This window comes from Poecilia latipinna, unplaced genomic scaffold (assembly GCF_001443285.1).
Source record: "Poecilia latipinna isolate Pla-1442-1.1 unplaced genomic scaffold, P_latipinna-1.0 Scaffold42, whole genome shotgun sequence".
In the NCBI taxonomy this organism is placed as follows: domain Eukaryota; kingdom Metazoa; phylum Chordata; class Actinopteri; order Cyprinodontiformes; family Poeciliidae; genus Poecilia; species Poecilia latipinna.
Genome location: NW_015112658.1, coordinates 245,760 through 267,995, shown reverse-complemented (window position 1 = coordinate 267,995; position 22,236 = coordinate 245,760). Strand labels below are relative to the sequence as shown.

At 38.0% G+C, this 22,236-nt stretch overlaps 1 protein-coding gene across 4 annotated transcripts in view; it reads left to right on the top strand.

Annotated features, from left to right (window-relative positions):
• The window catches only part of prkcab (protein kinase C, alpha, b), a 110,503-nt gene extending 88,543 nt beyond the window's left edge, over positions 1–21,960 (top strand). For 3 of the 4 annotated variants that reach the window (XM_015048221.1, XM_015048239.1, XM_015048249.1), the window contains 13 exons: positions 2,409–2,565; positions 2,644–2,778; positions 4,326–4,419; positions 7,313–7,342; positions 9,613–9,753; positions 9,856–10,029; positions 10,457–10,548; positions 10,897–10,959; positions 11,151–11,289; positions 12,619–12,699; positions 13,642–13,749; positions 15,687–15,827; positions 18,527–21,960. In XM_015048221.1, the coding sequence (XP_014903707.1) occupies positions 2,409–2,565; positions 2,644–2,778; positions 4,326–4,419; positions 7,313–7,342; positions 9,613–9,753; positions 9,856–10,029; positions 10,457–10,548; positions 10,897–10,959; positions 11,151–11,289; positions 12,619–12,699; positions 13,642–13,749; positions 15,687–15,827; positions 18,527–18,691 (1,520 nt within the window). In that variant the 3' untranslated portion in view covers positions 18,692–21,960. The remainder of the gene's footprint in view (positions 1–2,408; positions 2,566–2,643; positions 2,779–4,325; positions 4,420–7,312; positions 7,343–9,612; positions 9,754–9,855; positions 10,030–10,456; positions 10,549–10,896; positions 10,960–11,150; positions 11,290–12,618; positions 12,700–13,641; positions 13,750–15,686; positions 15,828–18,526) is intronic. The other variant, XM_015048230.1, reaches the window with a different exon arrangement.
• The last annotated feature ends 276 nt before the right edge of the window (positions 21,961–22,236 follow it).

The following is a 22,236-nucleotide window of genomic DNA, read 5'->3' as shown; positions in this document are numbered from 1 at the left end:
TTTTTGTGTTTTTGGGGAGTTGGTTGTGTTGTGTGGGGGGGGGGGGGGGGGGGGGGGGTGTGTGTGAGAGAGAGAGAAAAGCAGTGGCAGAATCAAGGAGACAAGAAATTGTTCTTGAATAAACACACACAGAGAACAGAAACCGTAGCGTCCATTCTCATCTGTGCATGTGTGTGTGTGTGTGTGTGTGTGTGTGTGTGTGTGTGTGTGTTTGCCTCATTAGTGTTTTTACAGGCTTGTAGAAGTTTCTTTGGTTTTGTCTGATGCCGGTGTTGCCATGGAAGTGAGTGATGCTTGCGAACGGCGCCACAGCCAGCAGAAGGGAAGGCTTCAGAGAACATGGGATGAGATTTTCCGTCTGCTCAACATACTCCGCTGTGTGTGTGTGCGTGCGTGCGTGCGTGCGTGTGTGTGTTTGTGTGTGTGTGTGTGTTTGTGTGTGGGGTTTCAGGAGAGCGAGAGGGATGGGAGAACAAGGAAAGGTGACGAGTTGAGAATTACCTTTAAACAAGTATCTAACTGTGGGATTAAAACACCACATTCATAAATATTGGGGAAAACGTCTTACTGATACAGGGAGACCTACACTGCCCTCTGCTGCGTGAACCTGCAGAAGCACGAAGAAGCATCAAATATATCCACAAACAATCTTATGGATAATTATTTAAAGTATGCTTCCTCGTGGTTTTTAATAAAGCATTCATTTTGAAGGGATTTTTGGTGACTTATAACACCGCAAACTAACCTTTTTTTTGTCATGCGAAATAAATGTATTATGTCGTATTGATCCTTTGAATAATTAACCTCATGAATCTTTTCTTCTGTCTTATTTTTATCAATCAGTAAAGTGCTGCATTAAAGATTTAAACTGCATTTCCCAGAATTTGAATTACTTCTTCAGACATAAAGGGGACATATATTTTATGTATGTCTTTCATCCTCATTCACGGTATAATTTCAGGTATTTGCATGCAAAACGCATTGCTATTTACAAGCCAAAAATGCTGCTTTGACGATCCTCGCTCAAAGGAGGGCAGACTTTCATTTATGGGCAGGTAAATTAAAGCAGACTCATTTTACATGCAGCTGATCTAAAAGGACACATTTCAGGGGGGAAACACAAAGCGGCGCCGCAGCAAATTACAACCAGAAATAAAACTGCAAATCATTTATTGTGCGATTCACGTGATAAAGATGTTGGTTTATTTCTGCTTCTCACTCTGATCCTCCAAAGCCTCTCTTGTTTGTGAACGTAATCCGTCTGCAGCCTTTCTACTCTTTCGATGGAGGATCACAGACGGCAGAGATCACTATTCCTTCTGTAGAAAGGAAATTGATCCAGACACACATTTACAGTTCCTTGCACTTGTATTCATACCGCTAAGCATTTTGTCTGTTTATTCCTGTTTATTCCTGATTTTGGTGTGATGCATGAATGTCTGCTGAGGAACATGGAGATGATTCACTTTAAGCTCTTAGATTTGCTGAAGCTTTTAATCTCCTCTCTCTTCTGGTTATGATTGCTTAGATTCTTTATGTAATATTGTTCTGTATTACTTTCCTAGAATGACATTTGTTTGTTTATTAACATGATGTTGGTGTTGAAGAGTCACAAAGAGCGACGACTCCCTCTCGTTTCCTCGTCCTACTACTATTTTTGGCTTTTTGTTGGTCGCTGCTCCTTTTACACCATTTGTGACAATGGAATGTCAACGTATACGATTCTATTTAACTTGTAAAGCTTCGGTGCACAAATCTCTCTGTTTTTCACTTGTTTTTTTTCTAGCTAGAGTGTAATTTTGTCTTCTCCTGTTGTGACAGGATAAGTGAGGCACTCTTTAAGATAATGTTTTGCCTTCTGCTTTCCTCATTTACATGAGCCCGTGCTCTTTACACTCACCGGGATTGCTCTGCTGTCGGTGTTGTTTCACGCTTAGCTAAGGGAATTTTAACCATATGCATTGCTTCACAGCTCATGTCATCAGCGTATGTGCCTCTTTTGATTGAATCTACACAGAGAAATTACTTAGCAATACAGAGTCTGTCATACCCAGCTTGTACGTTTTTACTTTGAGTCAGTTATTAAAACAAAGACGAAGTTGAAATGAAAAACTTTCAGAGCAACTAGAAATATTTCATACTGCACCACTCTTCTTTGAGTCCGCCTTGTTTCAGTGTCACACCAAGATAATCTGCCTTAGGTAAATAATGATCCAGCATCTCCTTCCTTCTCATGCCATATTTGATCACCAGATAAGTCATTAAGCCATGTTTTTCGTACTGCAGCTCTCTGCTCCTTTCTAATTACCATAGACATAAAAACCTTCTAGAGCTTTTTGTTCATTTAGTCATATTGTCTGTAAATCTGCTTCAAACACTTTGACATTTTCTTTTATTATTCCTTCCAGTGGGTGAAGCCAGGAACCTGATTCCCATGGATCCCAACGGTTTATCGGACCCATATGTCAAACTCAAGCTCATCCCGGACCCAAAGAACGAGACCAAACAGAAGACCAGGACCATCCGTTCCTCCCTCAATCCTTGCTGGAACGAGTCGTTCACTTTGTGAGTAAATTTTCTCTTTTTTTTTTTTTTGTAAACCAACAGTTCGAACTGTTTTTCCATGTTGTGTTTTCTGTGCAGTAAGCTTAAAGCATCAGATAAGGACCGACGTTTGTCCATTGAGGTTTGGGACTGGGACAGAACCACCCGGAACGACTTCATGGGCTCCATGTCGTTTGGCGTGTCTGAGCTCATCAAGGCTCCTCACTGTGGATGGTCAGCTTTCTCGTTATTATCCTAACCTTGCGTTTCATCGGTGTCAAAGCAGACTGCTTTACGGAGCAAAAGCAAAACTGATGTAAAAAATGAAACTTGACACTGACAGTGGTTGCATCATTTTTGTCAGGGATTGTAGCTGACAAAGAGAAACGGCTCAATGTAGCAATCTGGTGTGAATTTCAGTATGTGATTTGTGGAATGTGGTGCATATGAGCAATCTGGTGTTGGGAAATCTGGGGCTGCAAACAATCTTCATTTCAATACCGCACCCTTTAGAGGCATTTGCAAAATGGATGAAGAAAAAAACGGTAGAAGAGACAGATTTGTGTCTGTTTTTATAAAGTGGCATCATAACGACACCCAGATAATTATTGATAATAATCATTTGCTGATCACACGTCTTTTCGGGTATGAATCAGACTGTCTGCCACAGCATGCTTCAAGGCCACCAGTGGGTGTTTCATACTTGCTCTGACGAACGTGATTTAAAGTGAATTTCTATGAGCTTGCCCAGCTTCTTAAAGGTAGACAATTGTTCGAAGTACAACAACCATTTATAAAATGTGTCGCTTATTCACTGCTGTTGAAAAATATTTCCTTTTTTTCACAAAGTAAAGGTTTATTTTATATCGACTACACTGACAAATAATTAAGGATGTATACATTTTGTTCATCATTTATATTTTTAAAGAAATTCTTGGTAATATAAATAATATATACACTAAAGCCTCTAGGGCAAATGCACAAAAACAAACAGCCACTTCCTCACTACCTCTTAATGTTTAGGCTACTGAAATAACAAGTATTTGTGCGATTTATGCAACATTGATCAAATCAGCTCCTGCAATCTTTAGTAAACTAATAAAAAAAAAAAAAAACATAGAGAGTGATGATCTCCTTTGCTGCACCAGAATCCCACTCTGACATTTAGCCAAACATGACCAGAGACTTGGTCGTATCTGACTCCAGGTCCTCCAGATTGATAAACTCTGACATTTTTGTACCCTGATTTTGCTGCCATGCACACATTTGGTAAATGTGAGTGAAATAGATGCAAACACTGTTATCTGCGGTCAAGTCCAGCTATCAAAACAAACCACCTGTTGGAGCCAATGGCTTCTCTCTGTGGATCTGTCGTACTCATTGTTTCTCAGTTTGAAACCACATTAGCATTCCTCCTTTGCTTTGACCAACTTCTGCTGCAAAAAGGAAATCGGGGGAATACCAGCGTGTGAAATGTTGCCAGCCAACTTGGAAACTACTACTGTCTGTGTGTTTGGCTGCAGTCTTTGCTATAAATTACAGTTCATTAGACATTAAAGAAGAAGCAGAGTCAAGCTGGCAAGAGAGTGCAGCCCTGAAAACATGCAGAAAATAGAAATCAAGTACTTCTAATTAAAAAGCGCAGAAATATGAAGACTTATATATGTGTGTGGGTGGATAGAGGGAAGAATCCAAAGAAGACTATTTAGCAAATAACAGTGTATTCAGTTATGCAACGTCAATGCAAAAGAAATGACCTTTGCGCTTTGTTATTTTCTTAGGTACAAACTGCTGAACCAGGAGGAAGGAGAATACTACAACGTTCCCATTCCACAAGTAGACGACGTCAATCTGGAGCTTCGACAAAAGTTTGAGGTGGGCAGCAGAGTCAAGGCAGTCTTGTTGTTTCTTGTAATGGAAAAAAATATATATTTACAAATGTTTTTTTATAGCTGGTTCCATAGACTTATAACATACAACGTCCTTTTCTTTTTTATCACTTCATGCTGTTCCCACGTTTTCTTTTGTCTACGGTTACAGAGACGGAGATGAAAATGGTTAAAATAAACTTGAAAGTATTATCTGGACTAGAAGGTGTTACTCAAATGATCCATTTGATGTTTTTATTTTATTCATGTACTTTCATTGCAGTGTCACTTCTTCTGCAGATTTATGTTGCATTTGAACGAAAAGGACCTGCAAGAAATGCCTCAACTTCTTCCTTTCTTTGCAAATGCAGAGTTGATGTTGGCACCGATGTTGAATATTACTGCAGGCTGTCTGGATGAGACCTCATCATATTCACATTTTTATAGTTTCACTTCAACCTGCACGTAGCAAGAGGCGTCATTCTATACATTTACGTTATTTTCATATATGTTTATGGTACAATGATGTCAACAGATGCTAAAATAGAGCTGTGGCTTTTCCTAAGACGATAACAGAAAAACAAAAATTGCAACAGCACAACATGTTTATCACTGCAGGATGATGTGATTTACTGAACTTTGGGTGCTTGAAACATTTGTCACAAGGCTGTCAAGAGTGCCTGTGTGATCATTACTCATCCTGATCATAATCCTGCCCTACTACACAGACGAACACAACATTACAATGAATAAAACAATATTCAGTCCAATTATAAAAATGGGATGTGATCGGGGAGCTTCACAGCGTCCATTATCGCTGCGGTTCCCACACATCTGTGGCTCATGCAACAACACAAGGGCCTCTGTTTTCAATCAAATGCACTGCCATTCCTGATGATCAACCAATCAGTAATCTTTATCCATAAATACTTTTCATATGCAGTAAAGGCAACACAAAGTGTGTGACAGAATATAACGCACTTTGTGAGCAAAAAAAAAAGAAATGGGAAACGCATAACAGAAATGACGTAAACGAGCCTGAAAAAAGTCCAGAGCTGTTTTGTTTATTGAGGGAGGTGATGTAAGTTTGACGGACCGCATGAAATGTAGCCTCGCAGTCCTTCTTTTGATAATTTTAATAATTATGATGTGATACTAAGGCTCAAGTCTTACATTACAGTGTGTGGCCTTTAGGCTGGAGAAAGACTCACGTTTAAACAGTATCTCATTCCCACTAAGTACAGCTGTGGAGTAGTGATACTGTGGGCTAATTTCTCTCCCAAAAGACTTGGGACTTTTATCTGATCATCTGATAGACTCTGATGGTTTGTATTTTTACTGTTTGCAGTAAATTGATGCAAAAAGTGTGGAGTTGTAAAATCTTTCTGCATTTCTTAAGATGTGATTAGCTGATTCTTCACCAGGTAATTTAATCAAAGTAGATGAGGATGGAGAAACACGATCAGACAAGAGCCGGTTCCAGGAAGAGAAAGATGACAAATTGAAAGCCAGACTCAGTTTTGTTCAATACAGTCAACAACTTTACGGCTGTGGGTTAATGCATGACCTAAATAAGCACATTATTGTTGCTTTTCATAATTATCAATTGAAATGATCTGGAAACTGTTCTGAACAGTTCTGTTAGCTCTGAAAACATTTTCTGAAGTTATAAGTTGTGTTTTTTTTTCTGCTCTGAGGTTTTGCACCTGGAGGGCAGCATTAAATGTGGCAGGCTCTGCATGCTTGGACACACAGATTACAAAGACATAGAAAACTAAAAATGTCTAGACAATACTAAAGTGGCTCCTTCTCTAGGAGCCAGAATCATTCCTCATAATGCTTTTGCAGGTTTGACCCAGTTCCCATGCTTTGTTCGTAACGCTACCCACAACATTAGGAGACCCTCCTTCTGCTTTCCTGTAATCGCTCTTTTCATTTCTTCTCGACAGATGAAAACCACAAGTTATTATATTGACTTGATGTTTGCTGTAAAGTTGTTTTCCTGCCTTGTTCCCATGATTTTTTATTTATTTATTTGTCAATAGAAACACACTTGCAGATCTTATCAAATCTAAGGACACAAACTGCAGCCAAGTTATTGCTCCCTAGTGGTTGCTTTGTTAATTGCAGATGTCAGTGAGGTTCGACATGCAACCTTAATTAAACTCACAACCTCTCCATAGATGGACACATAGATGTATTCTGTTCTGACAAGTGCAAAACTGGTTGGGACTTTTATAAGAAAGAGGGTAGCTTTAATAAACTCCAGTTTTTAGTGTGTATTTGTGGCCTCGTATTTGATACATTGTAATTCCCACATTAGGAAAAAGTGCTGCTTTGTATTATGGGTGAGGTTATAATGAAGTTTAGGTTAGGTTTATGGTAAGAAGCGAGGTTTAGGCTAAAAGTCAATGGAAATCAATGCAAAGTCCTTGTGAAGACAGAAAGACAAACTGTGTGCATCTATAAGTGTGTGTGTGTGTGTGTGTGTGTGTGTTTGTGTGTGTGTGTGTGAGGGCACCGAGGGTTTAATAGTGAGAGTAAGTGTCTTCTCCTCACTGCACTCCCCGAGGAACTGAGTTTTAATTTCGCTCTTTTCTTCATACTGTACGAACCCACCGACCTTGGCTTTTTCTCTGTCGCTGACGTCTTCGCACAACCGCTGGTTGCCATGGAAACTAGGGCGGGATGCAAAAGATGTTTTTCTTTTTATGCTTTAATATTTTCCAGTCGTGGTTTTGATCTTTTGTTTTTTTTGTTTTTTTTGTCTTTTCGAGTTCACAGATAAACGGTCGTCAGAGTTATCACTCTTCATGTTTTTGCCCACATGTGTCAGCCAGGTTTGCACACTGTGTTAAATTGCTGAGCCCACTAATGAGTGAGTTTCTTCTCTTTTCTAGGCCTGCCAGTTAAATATCCACTATCTCAAGGTAGCTCCCCTGCCTGCTTCTTCTGTTTCTCTTATGTTTTCTGGCTTACATCTCACTTATTCACTTGCTGAACTGGGATTGTTTGTGGATCTCTGCTGGGACTCCACAAATTAATCTGATTTACTAACAATGGCCTTCTGCATAATACACTTGTTCCCATTTTGTTTTTGTTTTTTTATTCTTGTCACAGATTAATCCACTACATAGAAAACTACCTAGTGCCATTAAACTTTAATGAAATAAACAATCCAGAGCTCTTATGTAGAGAAATTATGTCTCTAGGAGAGTCTTCTTGAAAGCAAAAGTTTATATTTGTACCACATTTGACAAAAGATAGTTGTACTTTTTTTTAAAGCTATTTCCTCAAGGTTAAAATGTTCCATATGTGTTAGCTGAAAGGGCGCATTTCATTTTTTTTTAACAACTTTACCTTGTGCTTGGGTTTAATACTTAGAAATATGTTTAAAAAAAACAACATTTGGAAATGGTGATAGCGTTTTGGAAGTCTGAGATCAACGCAATAGCAACCCGAGCTTTCAGCTTTCAGATATGGCTCCAAAATAACATTTGGCCTTTAGGTCAGATTTGAAGGACCAGAAAAAATTTTATTCAAGTACCATAAAGAAAACAGGCTCAGACTATAAAAAAATAAATTTAAAATCAAAATAGATCCCATCCTAAATACAGTCTTTCTAATAGCTTCACAGTTTTAGCTCTTAATACACACAGGCTGCTTATCAAACGCACATAAACCAACAGCATTGTTGTTAGTAAATTTGTGAAGCTTGCTGCCGTCTGGTTTTGGGGCATTTTCTTTACCTTCCAATGCTGCCGCTGGCCAGCAGGGCTTCACTTCCACTCCTCACTGGGTGATGACCGTCAGCCTTCTACTAGTCCGAGCACGACTATAGAAGGCTGTGTGAACATAAAGCATGGAAATACACTAATTACTCTAACTGTTTGACTGGATACTCACAGCCTCTTATCCTCTGTTGTGTGTGCAGTATATGTGTGTGGGATTGCGCGCGTGTGTGTGTGCCTGATGTTTCCACACAGTGGCACTGTTATATTTCTTATAAGACTCATGTTTGGCTGCACTGCATCTGGTGAAATGAAACTGCTGAAGTAATTGCTTGAAGTAAAACTATAGATGTTAGTTGTGTTAAAAGTTGTCCAGTTTTTGTATTTGGAAAAAAAAAAGTCCATGCATTTTTCTGTTGCGTTTCAAAAGAGATTATTTGGGGTCTCAAATATGATGGGGTAATAATGAGTAATAACAGGAAGCTAAAGACAGACAATAATGAGCAAAACTGAAATGGAAATACATCTTGTGAATTAAGCAACAGACATTTTACTGAACATTCAAACAATGACAAAGATTTCTAATGCAAAATGTTTGGGTACGGATCCTTTAAAGCTTTTTTATTTGAGAGATTTGTTTTAGTATTTTTGATTTCATAATGCAAAAAAGTGCCTGCTCTTATTCATATTTAAACAATAAGTCATCTGAACAGTCATCCTAAATATGCAGTTTTGAAGAGGTTTCCACATTTCTAATGAGGTGGAAAACACAAACAAAAGGAAGGAAGGAAGGAGAGCTAGAAAGTTTAGAAGTGGGACATTTTAAATATTAAGGTCAATGCTTATGACAATGACACAAGATGAAATGTGGGCATAATGCGACAATATTGGAGGTAAAGTATGATTTGCAGGAGAAGTAAGTGGGGTTGTTTCCCAATAATGCAAAGGCAATTTGCAAGAAAAATAATTTTAGGCTCATATTTTTGTCCACAAACAGGCCTATTTTGAAAACAATACTTTTGATCATTAGATTTTGTAAGTAAGTTCTGTGTATGAGTTTGTATTTTATTAATTATTTCATGGTTTAATGGAAATGTCAATAACTGTAATACGTTTTATTCATTTGTAGCTATAAAGTTTTTGTATGATTTTCAGTTAATTTATTTCAGTCAAAATTTTGTTTAATGTAGTTTTAAAAATAATAATCTTACCAGATCATGAAACTTTTTTTAGCTGCTGAATAAATTTAAGTATAGTTTCCATCCCAAATGGACAGCTGTGTAGCAACTTGATCGGACTTAATCGTTGATATGCATGCGTCCTGCACCGACTGTTTGTCACGCACAAAAATGTGGAAACTCAGAGTTATCGTCTTATTTCTTCTGGAAAATGATAATGTATTCGACTAAAGCATCCACATGTTAGGGAACTTCATGGAAATTATTTTGTGTGTTCATTGTACATGACAGAAAGCCAAGCTGGGCCACGGTAAGAAAGTGATCACACCAACAGACCACCGGCGGTTCAGTCTGCCCTCAGGTAACATGGACCGGGTCCGGCTCAGCGACTTCAACTTTCTGGCTCTGCTGGGAAAAGGCAGCTTCGGAAAGGTGCGACTTTATGCGTTTCGTTTAAGAAGCAACAGCAACACTTTGAATAAAGTTTAGCGTTTTTCTTAATCCTCTCGAGTGTGGCGTCTTTGTCAAATGCAGGTAATGTTGGCAGAGATGAAATCAACAGAGGAGCTGTACGCCATAAAGATCCTAAAGAAAGACGTCGTGATCCAGGATGACGACGTCGAATGTACGATGGTGGAGAAGAGGGTGTTGGCGCTAAGAGACAAACCCCCCTTCCTCACTCAGCTGCACTCTTGCTTTCAGACTGTGGTGGGTACAAAACAAAAAAAAACTCTTCAGTCTTCTGCTGTCGTCATAGTTAATAATGCCCACTTCCTGCACTGACGGCTTGTTCATACAGACAAAAAAAAAGCTCCTTACTTAAAGGGGACCCATTGTTCTTCCAAAGCAATTTCACTTCCTCTGACTGTAACTGTTATTATTACTTTTGTATTTGTGCTAACAATTCAGGGATGCCAATTTCTTTGCTCAGCATCCCTGCAGGGAAAATTGAGAGCGAAAAAGTAGTGACGTCTGTGCAGACGCAGCCTCACTCTAAGCTTTTTAAATAAAAACTGCAGTCATGAAATGTTGCTTTACAAGGAGGATATGACATATTTCTTAAGCTTAGGTGACATTATCTACTGTGCATCTGTCCGTCTGCACTCTGGAAAATAACCTGCTGTTTTTATTGCAGGACCGACTCTACTTTGTGATGGAATACATTAACGGAGGGGATCTCATGTATCATATCCAGCGTATGGGAAAGTTTAAGGAGCCTCAGGCAGTGTAAGGCCTCGCTCTGAAATATGCACATGGTTTGAAAATGGAGGTATTATTCTACAGGCAGCTTCAGTGTGTAATGTCAACACCTCAGACTGGTGCTGTGCAGTTAAGCTCAAACATTGAAACCCTCATTATTTCTTTGTATGTGTATGCACAATTTAAACAAAGAAATAGAAAAAAAAAAAGATCTTCTGTAATTGCTCCCAATGTCTCGCTAAATTCACAGAATTTTGCTGATAAACATTGATACCTGCTTCTTTATTAGATTCAGCTGACCTGCTTTCTTAGCATATTAAGTTTATCAGTATATGTGCTAAAATGTCTGTTACAATTTGCATTATTATTTTGCAGGTTTTATGCAGCCGAGATAGCAGTCGGCTTGTTTTTCTTGCATCGAAAGGGAATCATATACAGGTGGGTTTCTGGGTGTTTCATGCATCTGTGGTTATTCAGACTGAATTAAAGGACCTCTTACATTAATCGTAGCTTGAGAGAATATAGAAGAACAAGACTTTAAAGGAAAGGCAGCAAGAGAAAGAAAGTAAAAAGATGAGGGTATAACCTGGAGAGTGATTTGAATTCTCACAAAGCTGTTTGTGCTGCAGGGATCTGAAGTTGGACAATGTGATGCTGGACTGCGAAGGCCACATCAAGATAGCGGACTTTGGCATGTGCAAAGAGAACATGTATGAAGGGATGTCGACACGCACCTTCTGCGGCACCCCGGACTACATCGCACCGGAGGTCAGACGTCTGATGAGGAAAAACAAAGATTAAATAACCAAACTGTATTTTATTTTAAGTCATTTTAATTTTACCTCATTAAATTTGGAAAACGTGTCTGATAAACACCAGAAACTCTTTTTTACCGATTACTGCAGAAATTACTAATTTTTATTTGACAGAAACTACTTTCTATCAAATAAAAAAATATATTTTTTAAAATAATTGAATCAGTTTGTGTCGCGTACTTAATTTACCTGGCTGCATCAAATGGTTGCAAATGTATTTACAAAAACTACGTTCATTTTATGTGCACATCAGGAATGGATTATCATCATATCATTTCTTGTTATGACGTGATTATTTTTTGTCGTACTTCTAAAATCAGTTGGGTTGTTTGACAAACACAAAAGTTTGCAGTAGTGAGATTGTTGCTTTTCCTGTTTGAGCTAGTTTTTCTGATTTTAATTCCCACAGAGCATCAATTAAAAGTAATAAATTTGAAAATATGGTTGAATCCAATTACTCTGTCCTCTTTAGTAGTATGATAACTAATGGATGCAACTAGAGTCAGTTTTAATTTGGAGCAGCTTTCGTGTTTGTGGGTCTCTGACTTTTTGCTGTGAAAGCTGTTTACCCAACAGGATGTGAGGATTTTTTTCCACACTGTTTTTTTTTTAATCATAATTGCAAGGAATGCATTGTGATAATGATGTTTAAATCCTCCATCTCTTAAACACATAAGGAAGTGTTTGTATCTTGCATATTGCAGCCTCAGTTGCTTCATTAAGGTTTTTCTGTACTGGATTTTTCAAGCCCATCTGCACATTCATGGTGATGTAAAACTGTACATATCTTCCATAAATTGTTAGATTTTATCCCCTGATACAGCCGAATGCACAGCCGTAGTTCAGTATTTTTGTGCACAGGAAGCTTTTGAAAAAAAAGTTATAATTTATGAGCCATTTGGAAGCTGTTGAAAATGCTGCATTTGTGCATTTAAATGAAACGCAGCTGTGATTTAGCTCTTTGCTTGTGCAACTGTGCCATTATTATGTCTGTGTGTGGAGCGTGTGTGGGAGGGAGGTGTGGTGGGATGGCAAATTGGATGTTAGGAGAAAGTGCCTTTGTCATGGCAGCTTAAAATAGCTGGCTCGGTTTAGTGGGGGCTGATTTAGTTTGGTGAGATTGGGGGTAATCAAAATGGCTTTTGTTCATTATTTTTCTTCAGTAACTTTAGTGTAGATCTCGTATGACTCTACTCTTTACTTGCTTTTCAGCAAAGTAAGAATGAAGAAACAAGTTATTGTACTTGTAAGTAAGTGAATGTTTTGTCTCTTTTTGTCTTAGATAATAGCTTACCAGCCTTATGGAAAATCGGTGGACTGGTGGGCTTATGGAGTTCTCCTGTATGAGATGTTGGCAGGGCAGGTAACACATTGTTTCACTCTTCACTGCCTCTTTGCAAAGGATTTGCACCAAGATCTTAAAACTTGGTAAATAACCACAATGAAATAATCAAAGAATTTCCCTTTGGTTTTCCTGCTCTTATTTTAATTTAAAAATATGTAAATGTTATCTATTGATCAGATTTTTGTAGTCAAAAGAAACAATTTGAAACTGCCCCTCTGCCCTTTTCACAAAATTTTAGATTATACAATATATGTGAACGCTCGTCACTGTTTGTGTTGTTCCCCTTTCTACCACCAGAGGCACTGAAGAGAGCTCATACGTCAAAGCTGTCCTGGGATAGAAAAAGTTTTTTTTTTTTTTAATAAATGGGAAAAGAGTAAATTTATTCAGACTTAGATAAATGCTTCCTTTGAAATTATCTAGATTTTAATTTATCCCTTCCCAGACTTTCCTGCCTTTACTCAAATTTTATACAAATCAAAATTAGTATAAAATATCAAAATAAAGTACCTTATCTTTCAAAAATCGACTTGCAAACAAAGCAAGTTATATTTCAGGATTGAAAATAAACTGGCACTCATTTAAATCCGTCATCATGTTATTTTATCATCACAGTAATAGAGAAATAAGCTTCTACTCTGCTTAATGTCTAAAATGGGAGATGCTTTTTAAATACAATGATAATAATAGTTTGACGCAACAAAAATTTGACAGATATTCTTATTTACATAACTATCCATCTAAAATCAGTAGTGACATAATTTCCTGTTCCCTTTTATTTTCAAGATACGCTAAAAAATGTCACTGTTCTCTGCAGAGCTTCAGACACTTTGACAGCAGCGTCACCTTCGTCTGCAGACGTTGTCGCCTCGGAGTGATGCACATAACAAGCCGTAAATTGTCGTCATTGCAGCTTCTGCCTGAGCTCTCTGACACTTTTCTGCTTCTGTACGTTTCTAGCCACCGTTTGATGGCGAAGACGAGGACGAGCTCTTCCAGTCCATCATGGAGCACAACGTGTCCTACCCAAAGTCCATGTCTAAAGAAGCGGTGTCCATCTGCAAAGGGGTAAGGAGAGGGAATAAATCCAGTGAGAAGGAAGATGCGCAGTTTTCCTAAATGTTCCTCGTGCAACTTCGTTTAATCTGATAAAAAAAAAAAAAAAAAAAACCATAGACAGCAATTTTAAATCCAATTATCGACCTCCCCTGAATGTGCCACACTGTCACCTTGAAATAGTGGCGGTAGGTTGTGATTGTGTAACAGGTCTTGTCCTGTGGCACTGCAGAAAGGCTCGTGTTTTAATCGCTTGGTGACAACAGCAGAGTCGGGTCTGCTTGAAAACAGTTTCGACATTCAACAGGGAGGAGCACTGTTTCGATAAGCTCAGTTGTCGCCGTTCATCATACATCTGGAAGCCATAGAAACTGAGAACATATTAACAGAAGCTTTCCAGCTTTCATGAGCCAGTTTTCTGTGTGACAGCGGACATTTTGCTTTGACAGGTAATTTTCAACGCCAACCTGAAAACGGCTGGCTCGGGAGAAGTTGCGTAATCATCAAGGGGATTCACACGTCCATACATTTTTCATTGGCTGCTGAGTGAAATTCTGCTCAAAACACAGAAATAACCACAAATGCTATATCATCTTTTTTATTATTATTATATGCATTGTATAATAATAAAAAACAAGATGAAACAGCATTTATATTACAAATATAGGACAATTTTTCTTATTTGTTTTGTAAATATAAGATAATGATTCAGATTACCAAGTATTCTTGCAGTTCACTCCATTTTGGCAAAATTCGAGAGGAGAAATTAGAAAATAAAGCAGAGATATACTGTGTGCTCATCTCTTACCCTTTATTGTTGCTTCAGCAGAAATATATCCGTCCTTATGGCTCTGCACCTTACATCAACTTTTTCTGTTGTCATCTTTCAGTGGGTTCTCATATTTTTTATATCAAACAGGGCATTAGGTGCTGGTCAACATGTCCCTATCAATCACTTTAATAGACATTAAAATACTTTTTTGATAAAAAAAAAAAAAAAAACCTGTCTCAATGGAATCACAGATTTATAGGGTTGCAAAACGTAGAAGATTGCGCAATAGATCTGCTTGCTGATCTAAAAAGTATTTATTTATTTTTAAATGATCTTAGTCTTTATTTGACTTGCCACATAGCCATTGAGCCATTTTTTTGTTCTCTTTCTTTAGAAACTATATTTCGGCTGCAAAACTCTCCAAAGTTGAAAACCAGAAGCAGTTTCTTCCATCAAACTAAAACTATGATTTGATTTTTCGCTCTGCATGAAAAAAGAAACAACATTTGTCAGCATGTTAATGACAGCTTAGTGCTGTAGATTATATATTAATATTATCTAATATCTTTTTCCTTGTGGCTCAGAAGTCGGCTCTATTACTGGAAGTTGTTTTGCCCTGTTGCTGCTGCTGCCGGGTCACAAACTCCCAAGGCATTCAAAAATATCCCTGCATTTATGTGTTCACCTTACATCTGGGTTGTGCTTTCATTTCAATGCCACGCAGCAGCTGTGTGGTGTTGATTTATGTATTGTGGTTATTTACTGACAAGGAAATTAGCTTTTAGAGTCAATTTACAAACTAGAGAGTGTTAACATTTGGCTGCAGACTGATAGCATTTTCTATTAATGCATCACAGCCTCATTTATTATGTTTTTATATCCTCTAGCCTGTCACACAAAATATGTTTCATAACACGAGAACGGGTGACAAAACAGATTTCCCTCCTGCTATTGTGTGATTCACTATTTATTAGCAAAGAATCATTCATGGTTGAAATTGAAGGTGATTGAATCTCCTTTGTATAATAATACATTTGCTGCCAGTTTCGCTAAAATACCTTAGTTTACTCTCCTTTTTTTTTTCTTCAGCTTTGCCATTTAGTTGTTTATTTTATTTTTTTTAAACCACCAAGCTGGAGTTGTCTCAGCTGCCATTTCTCATTCGATTTCTCCTCAGCTGATGACGAAGCATCCGTCAAAGCGTCTCGGCTGCAGCATGGAGGGCGAGCGGGACATCAGAGAGCAAGCCTTCTTCAGACGCATCGACTGGGAACGCCTCGCAAACCGAGAGATCCAGCCGCCTTTTAAACCCAAAGTGGTGAGTAAAGTGGATGTTTGTCTGAGCACAAGATCAAATGCCAGTAATCCCAAGAACATGCTTCAGAGTCTAGCGGCAGCATTTCTTTGGAGACACAATGACGTAACAACAATTTTGAGATCTGTAAAGTTATTTGGTAGTAATTTCCCGATATTTGAGAGCCAATTGATTTGAATAAATTCATTCATCATTTTCTCTGGTGAAGAATTGTTTTGTGAACTCAAGCCATGACGCAGCCAACGCCATGCTTCATTATCTGATATTAAACACATGTTGGTGGCTCATTTTTTATTTATACTGGAAACCATAAAACAGCACTTAGTTTGGTCCTGTAACATTCCTCAGGGATGGAGCATACAGAGAAAGGGATTTTTTTTTTGTTTTTTTTTACAATTTTCCATTAAATAATTTTTTTAGATCATCCAGAGTTCAAGTTTTCAATAAGACCTAGATTTACAGACTGAAATAGTAATGCAAGAAGGTTAAGTTTTTCTTTTGACTGGTTTACAGTTTAGATAACTAAAAACTTGGTAATGGTAGGACGGAAATACATTTCTGGCACCACCCCAAAACAACCAGTTGGCATTTAGATGCCATCTATTCGTTGTTATGGAGACTTTAGTAAACCAAATGCCACCTTTAGCTGCAGTCCTGCTTCGACACCATTGTAATAGAGGAATAACTGGAGTCGTTAATAATTGTGTTCAGTTTGACATTATGCTGCTCCAGTCCAGTGAATATTGTAAGGCATTTTACTCATCTACAAGAAATGCCAACAAAGTATTGTAGATATAAAACATTTCCTCACAGTCACCAAAAACTTTCCCTTTCATTTCCTTTTCCATAGGATTATTGAATGTCTTAATTCAAAACTTAGTTTGATTTTCCTAGACTGTATTATGTTAGCAGGATATTTATTTGCAGTTTTTCAGACATTGCATTCACCACTTCAGTTGTTCTTAATTGCTACATTCTGATTACATTAGGAAATGAGAAAATGACTCAGAAAACACCCCATCATCTCCTTTGAGTAATCTAATGTAAATTATTCACAATTTCAGCTTTCCAGGCAGCTGCATAGATACTAAGAATAGTTTGTTTTTTTTGTTTTATTAAAAGCTAAATTTTTATTGACCACCATGTTTTTACTGCCTGATTTCATAGGATCAAAATAATTATTTGATAAATTTCTGGTCCTTTGATTTGAATTGGACATCTGAGCAACCAGGTTTTCACTACATCCTTATCAGCAGGAATGTCAGTCTCTAAGTATTCAAATACTTTGTAACTTTTGTTTTGCTGGTTTCTGAAAAAGATGTCGGAGGTCGAAAAATGTGCAGAAAGCATCCTGTGTAGCGATTTTCTGCCACACACAGAGTGTGATGTGTGTCATTTTAAATCGCTGCTGAATAATTTAAATAATTTCCTGGAGGAAACTGCTTCGTGCAAACACGGCTCCTTAGTGAGAATGCAGGAATCTGAGTGTATATTATGTTTTTTTTGTACATTTATTTGTTTTTCTTGCTAAACTGTAATATTTTATATTCACCCAGAGAAGCTGAAGGTTGAAAATTCAGCAGTTACCGCCTGCTTGCACTTCCTAAACCACATCCTGTGATAGAAACTTCTCATTTTCTGCTTGCTGACCGCCCCATCCTTCATCCCCTCAGCACCAGGAAGCCTGAAGCATTTCCACTGATGGTTAAAAATAGCAGAGTTGCCCTTTACTTCCACACCAAATAAACACAAAACTGCACACTGGATGCCACACATAAGGAGAGGAAAACACTTCTGAAAGCAGGTGGTTCTATTAGAGCTGCTCTGTGTGGCTTATTACATTTGTGAGATCGTGTGCTGTGACATAAATTGGTTTGAAGGGACAGCAAACTGATCCATCTGACCCTTTAAGGCTCTGCTTGTGTTAAATTATGGAGCAGCTGAAAATATCTGGAAAGCTAATGTGTCTCCTGAGTAGATGCATTGCAAAGAAGAAGTGCTGAAATTTAATATGACAAATTATTGGTTTTTTCTGAGTGCATCATCTGTATTTCATTGTATAAAAGAGCATGCAATGCTTTGCAAAAAGCGGTCAGGCACATTTGAACTTTTTCATATTTTGTTATACTACCACCTTCAATGTGTTTTATAGGGATTGCCCAAGAAAAATTATTGTGCAATTGTGAGGTAGTTTTCCAGAAATAAAAAAAAAGTGTGTGTATAAGTGTGTTGTGTATTTGCAGTCAGCCTCCCACTGAGTAAATATATTGTAATTACATCTGGGGGGGTTTCTACACTGACTTGAACTTAGACAAACTTCATTGTCATTCAGAATACAGAAAGTGGACAGAATAAAGAATATATATCTATATATATATATATATAAATATATATATATATATATATATATATATATATATATATATATATATATATATAAAATAGATTCTGACAGGATGGCAATATTATGTTGATTTAAAAACTTTATATATTACTCTATTTAAAAAGGTCTAGAAGCATAAAAAAAATAGTGCCTGCTAAATAATGTCCATTGTTGGGTCTTCCTCATCGCAGCTTTTGACTTGTTGACCATTGAAATTTCACCCTCCCTGTTGGTCCATTGAGAACCCCTCCAAAGCAGAAAACTTTAGGATGTTTGACATAACACTCCTCTCTCTGCTCTATCTTCTCATCTCTTGCAGTGTGGAAAGGGAGCGGAAAACTTCGACAAGTTCTTCACGCGCACGCAGCCCGTACTGACCCCTCCAGACCAGCTGGTCATCGCCAACATCGACCAGAGCGAGTTCGCTGGCTTCTCCTTCATCAACCTTCAGTTTATCCATCCGTCTCTACACAGCGTGGTATGAGGAGGAAACATCTAAAGCGTCCCATGGCCAACAGACTCAGTTTGTCCTCTAGTTTCTGCATCTGAGAATCATGCAATTTAAGGGAACTGGCACTGATTTCCAACTCTCCGTCCTGTGGTGCATTATTTAGTCCAACTCCGTGTTTCCAGACTCCCAGCTGTGGTTTTCTGCAGACCTGCAGCCTTTTATCTTGTGAATGAATGTGTCTCGGTATCAGTTACTATCTCTTTTGGTGTTAAAGGTACAATCCCCGCAATGCACAAAAAGACTGAAGCATCACACCTCCCCCTGGCCCCCGTTCTGCCTGAACTTTATCTACATGTTTGTTACATTTCTACACTGAGAAAAGAGTTAGTACACTGTTACACGAGTGCCAAAGTAGAGATGAAAATACATTTCTATTGGTTTTTTTTTTTTTTTTTCCACCTTTGGCCTTTCCTTATCCTGTCGACTCACTAAAACGTCTCAACAAGAGGCCGTTTGTATTTGTCGTTTTGTAGAGCGTGTTACTACAGTATATCTGACTCGATTTGGACAGACAGAAGCAAACCGTGTTTTAATGTTGCAATTCATCCTGGTCTTTTCAGCACAGCAGGTGTTAGCTGCAGTGGGCAAGTGTCGTTCGGCAAAAAATCTGAGTTAGCGAGATGCTATTTTCATATGCACAAAGCAGATCTCTGTCGCATGCTTATTTTCTGACTCTGTATGAGCTGTAGGGTCTAGGATGCAGTACACGTCTTGTATGACTGTAAAGTTTAGTATACTGGTATAAAATTCAACAATATACATGTTTACTCGGATTAAAAGTTTCTTATTGGGATAAAGGTTTTGTGTTTGACTTTTGCGTTCAAAGAGGTCCGACCCCAATGTTATTTTTTTTTGTCGTCGTCGTTTTTTTCCCCCGTGTAAATATGTTCAAGAAGAGATGTTACTTGCCGATTTTATACAACAAAATGAATGTGCTTTTACTACCATAGACGGTTTGAACATTTCTATGTTTAGATTAGTCCTGAAAACGGATCTATATGATGTTTGGCTGATTCTTTGGTAGCTTTGGTATCAGCAAACCCTGTCTTACACGTATGTATACCAAGTATTTATCCGCTGTTTTCTACTACTCAGTGTCATATAGAGAATATGCAGCACTACCCGTGCGTGGAGCGATCGAATGCCCCTCTTGCCTTGGTCCCGACAGGGTCAACACCCTCTGTAGACGAACTGAATCCCAAACCGAGCCGTAACGGTGCAACGATTCTGGAGCGCCCTGTGGCCGAAACGTGTCATGTCTTTATATTTATATCGTGTGCATGCGTGAGGCGAGGCCTGATCCGAGCATGAAAAAAGGCCCCTGCATGATGTAGAGACCGTGATGTCGTGCAGAATGAGAAAACCAGCCAGCAGTGTGTAATTTTTTTTTTGTTTGTTGTTGTCATGTCTCTCCTCTTTCTCTGTCATGTAGCCTAATCTGTTTGGCTGAAATAGCGCGATTTTGAGCAGTGTAAGAAATGTGAATTGTTTGACGTGGCTGTTTGTGTTCTCTGGTGCCAAGCACATGTTCATGTATTCAGCACACTTAATTTGTCCGCTTTGTCGCTGAGAGATACTAACTTCTAATGGAAAATCTTCAAAAAGCTGCCATTTTTAGATTCTCGCACAACTCAAAACCCATGAATTAAATCTCAGCATGCTGTCTGAGTTTGCACTTCGTACAGTGACTTGTAATCAGACACCTTGACTTTTTTTTTCACACATTTTATTTCTGTACAACGAGCAAACTTCAATGTATTTTACTGAGATTTTATATGGCAGAGTAACACACACCGATCCATAACTGTAAGGTAAAAATAACGCATTGTTAGATCTTTTCAGGGTGTTTGTCTACCAGCTTCGCTCACGCTTCGTTAGATTAGACTGAAATCACCTTTTAACATCAAATTGTCTCGCTGCAGATTCTGAGTTGAATTTACCCCTGGGCTTTGACTGGGTCATGTCTTGTTGGAAAGTCATTCTCTGTGCCGCGGTTGAGTCTTTTGAAGCCTCTAACAGGTTTATATCTAGTTGTTTTGTATTATATTCATCTGCACATCAACTTTGACCTGCCTTCCAGTTTCTGCCAAAGAAAACTATCTCCACATCATGATGCTGCCACCGCCAGGGGTTAGCCTGTGTTTACGGTGCCCAGCATGAGTCCTGTTTGTGTAATAATCTTTAAATGGGACTTCCAAAGTCTTTCTTTCAACAACAACGTATTTCTTGTCACTTTCCTTTAAAGGCAGAGTGTAGAGTGGCTGTCAGATTTTTTCCACCTGAGCTGCATAACCCTGCAGCTCCTCCAGTGTCTGATAAAGGTTTTTCTTGCCTGGTATTTCCTTTCGCTTCACTATTTTACACACTATGTTATGTTGGTCTGTCGCGGACATGTTAGATCCTCAAGAGTTTCTGTTCTGTAGCTTTTAGATGCTTCAACACATCTGAATCACACAAACTTCTCAGAACTAGATGATATCCAGAGCAGGAAATTCAACCATTTCATTCAGGTGTATTAAAGCTACAATATGTAAATATTATTTAAAAAAAAATAGTTTTTTACACATTTGTTAAAACTGCCTCTCTAATACAGTATCGTGTGGGACAGATAGATTCTCTGCCTTTTTCCTGAGCTACTACAGTGATCTACAAAAATCAGTCGGCCTCATGTTTATATTTCTGAAGGCAGTAGAAGAGCTTTATTTTTTATTCTTTTCACAGATTATCTGTCTATACTATAATCTACTCTGGCGACAAAGTGTCAGTTTTAATAAATGTGTAAAAAAATAAAAAATAAAATAAAACGTTCTCATAAATGTTACAAACCGGAGTTTCGAACCAAGGATGCAACTAAAAGCTGCAGGACAACAGCTTTTGAGAACATGAGTTGATGACCTTGGTCTTTATATGACATCACAATGTAATAAATTGAAGTTTGGGGTTGCGAAGCAACAAAAGTTCAATACTGTTTCAAGGCACTGTATGTATCTGGACCAAAATTAAATATTTTAAAAGAAACTTGAACGTTTACATGTCTCATATTGAGAAACTATGTTGGATTGGAGAAAAACTTTTTTCAATCTGTTTTGTGGGTAAAGAATTACTGCAGGTTACATTTAGAGCTACAGAGCAGTTTGTATGTTTCCCCTCAGTGTTCCTGCTTTGTAACCTGATTCTTCTTGTCCCTCTGTTCTCTGTGGTATGACGGATACTGTGTATAAATAAAGTATGAAATATATATATATATATATATATATATATATATATATAAAAATATACATCATAATGTCTTATTGATTGCTTTCCTTGTGTGGTATTACTGCTCAAATGTGTTTGATTCTCTGCTTCTGCAAAACAGCAAAAAGAACCAACTTTCAAAAGCTACATTTGTTTTCTCTGATCTTAAAATAACCAGATATTTTATGGGTTGGGTGGTGTGAAAAAACAAAGCAGCATGAAGTCCATCTTTAGGTTTTGACATCAGCCTGGAAGCTCAGGTGAGCGCTGCATTTACAGTC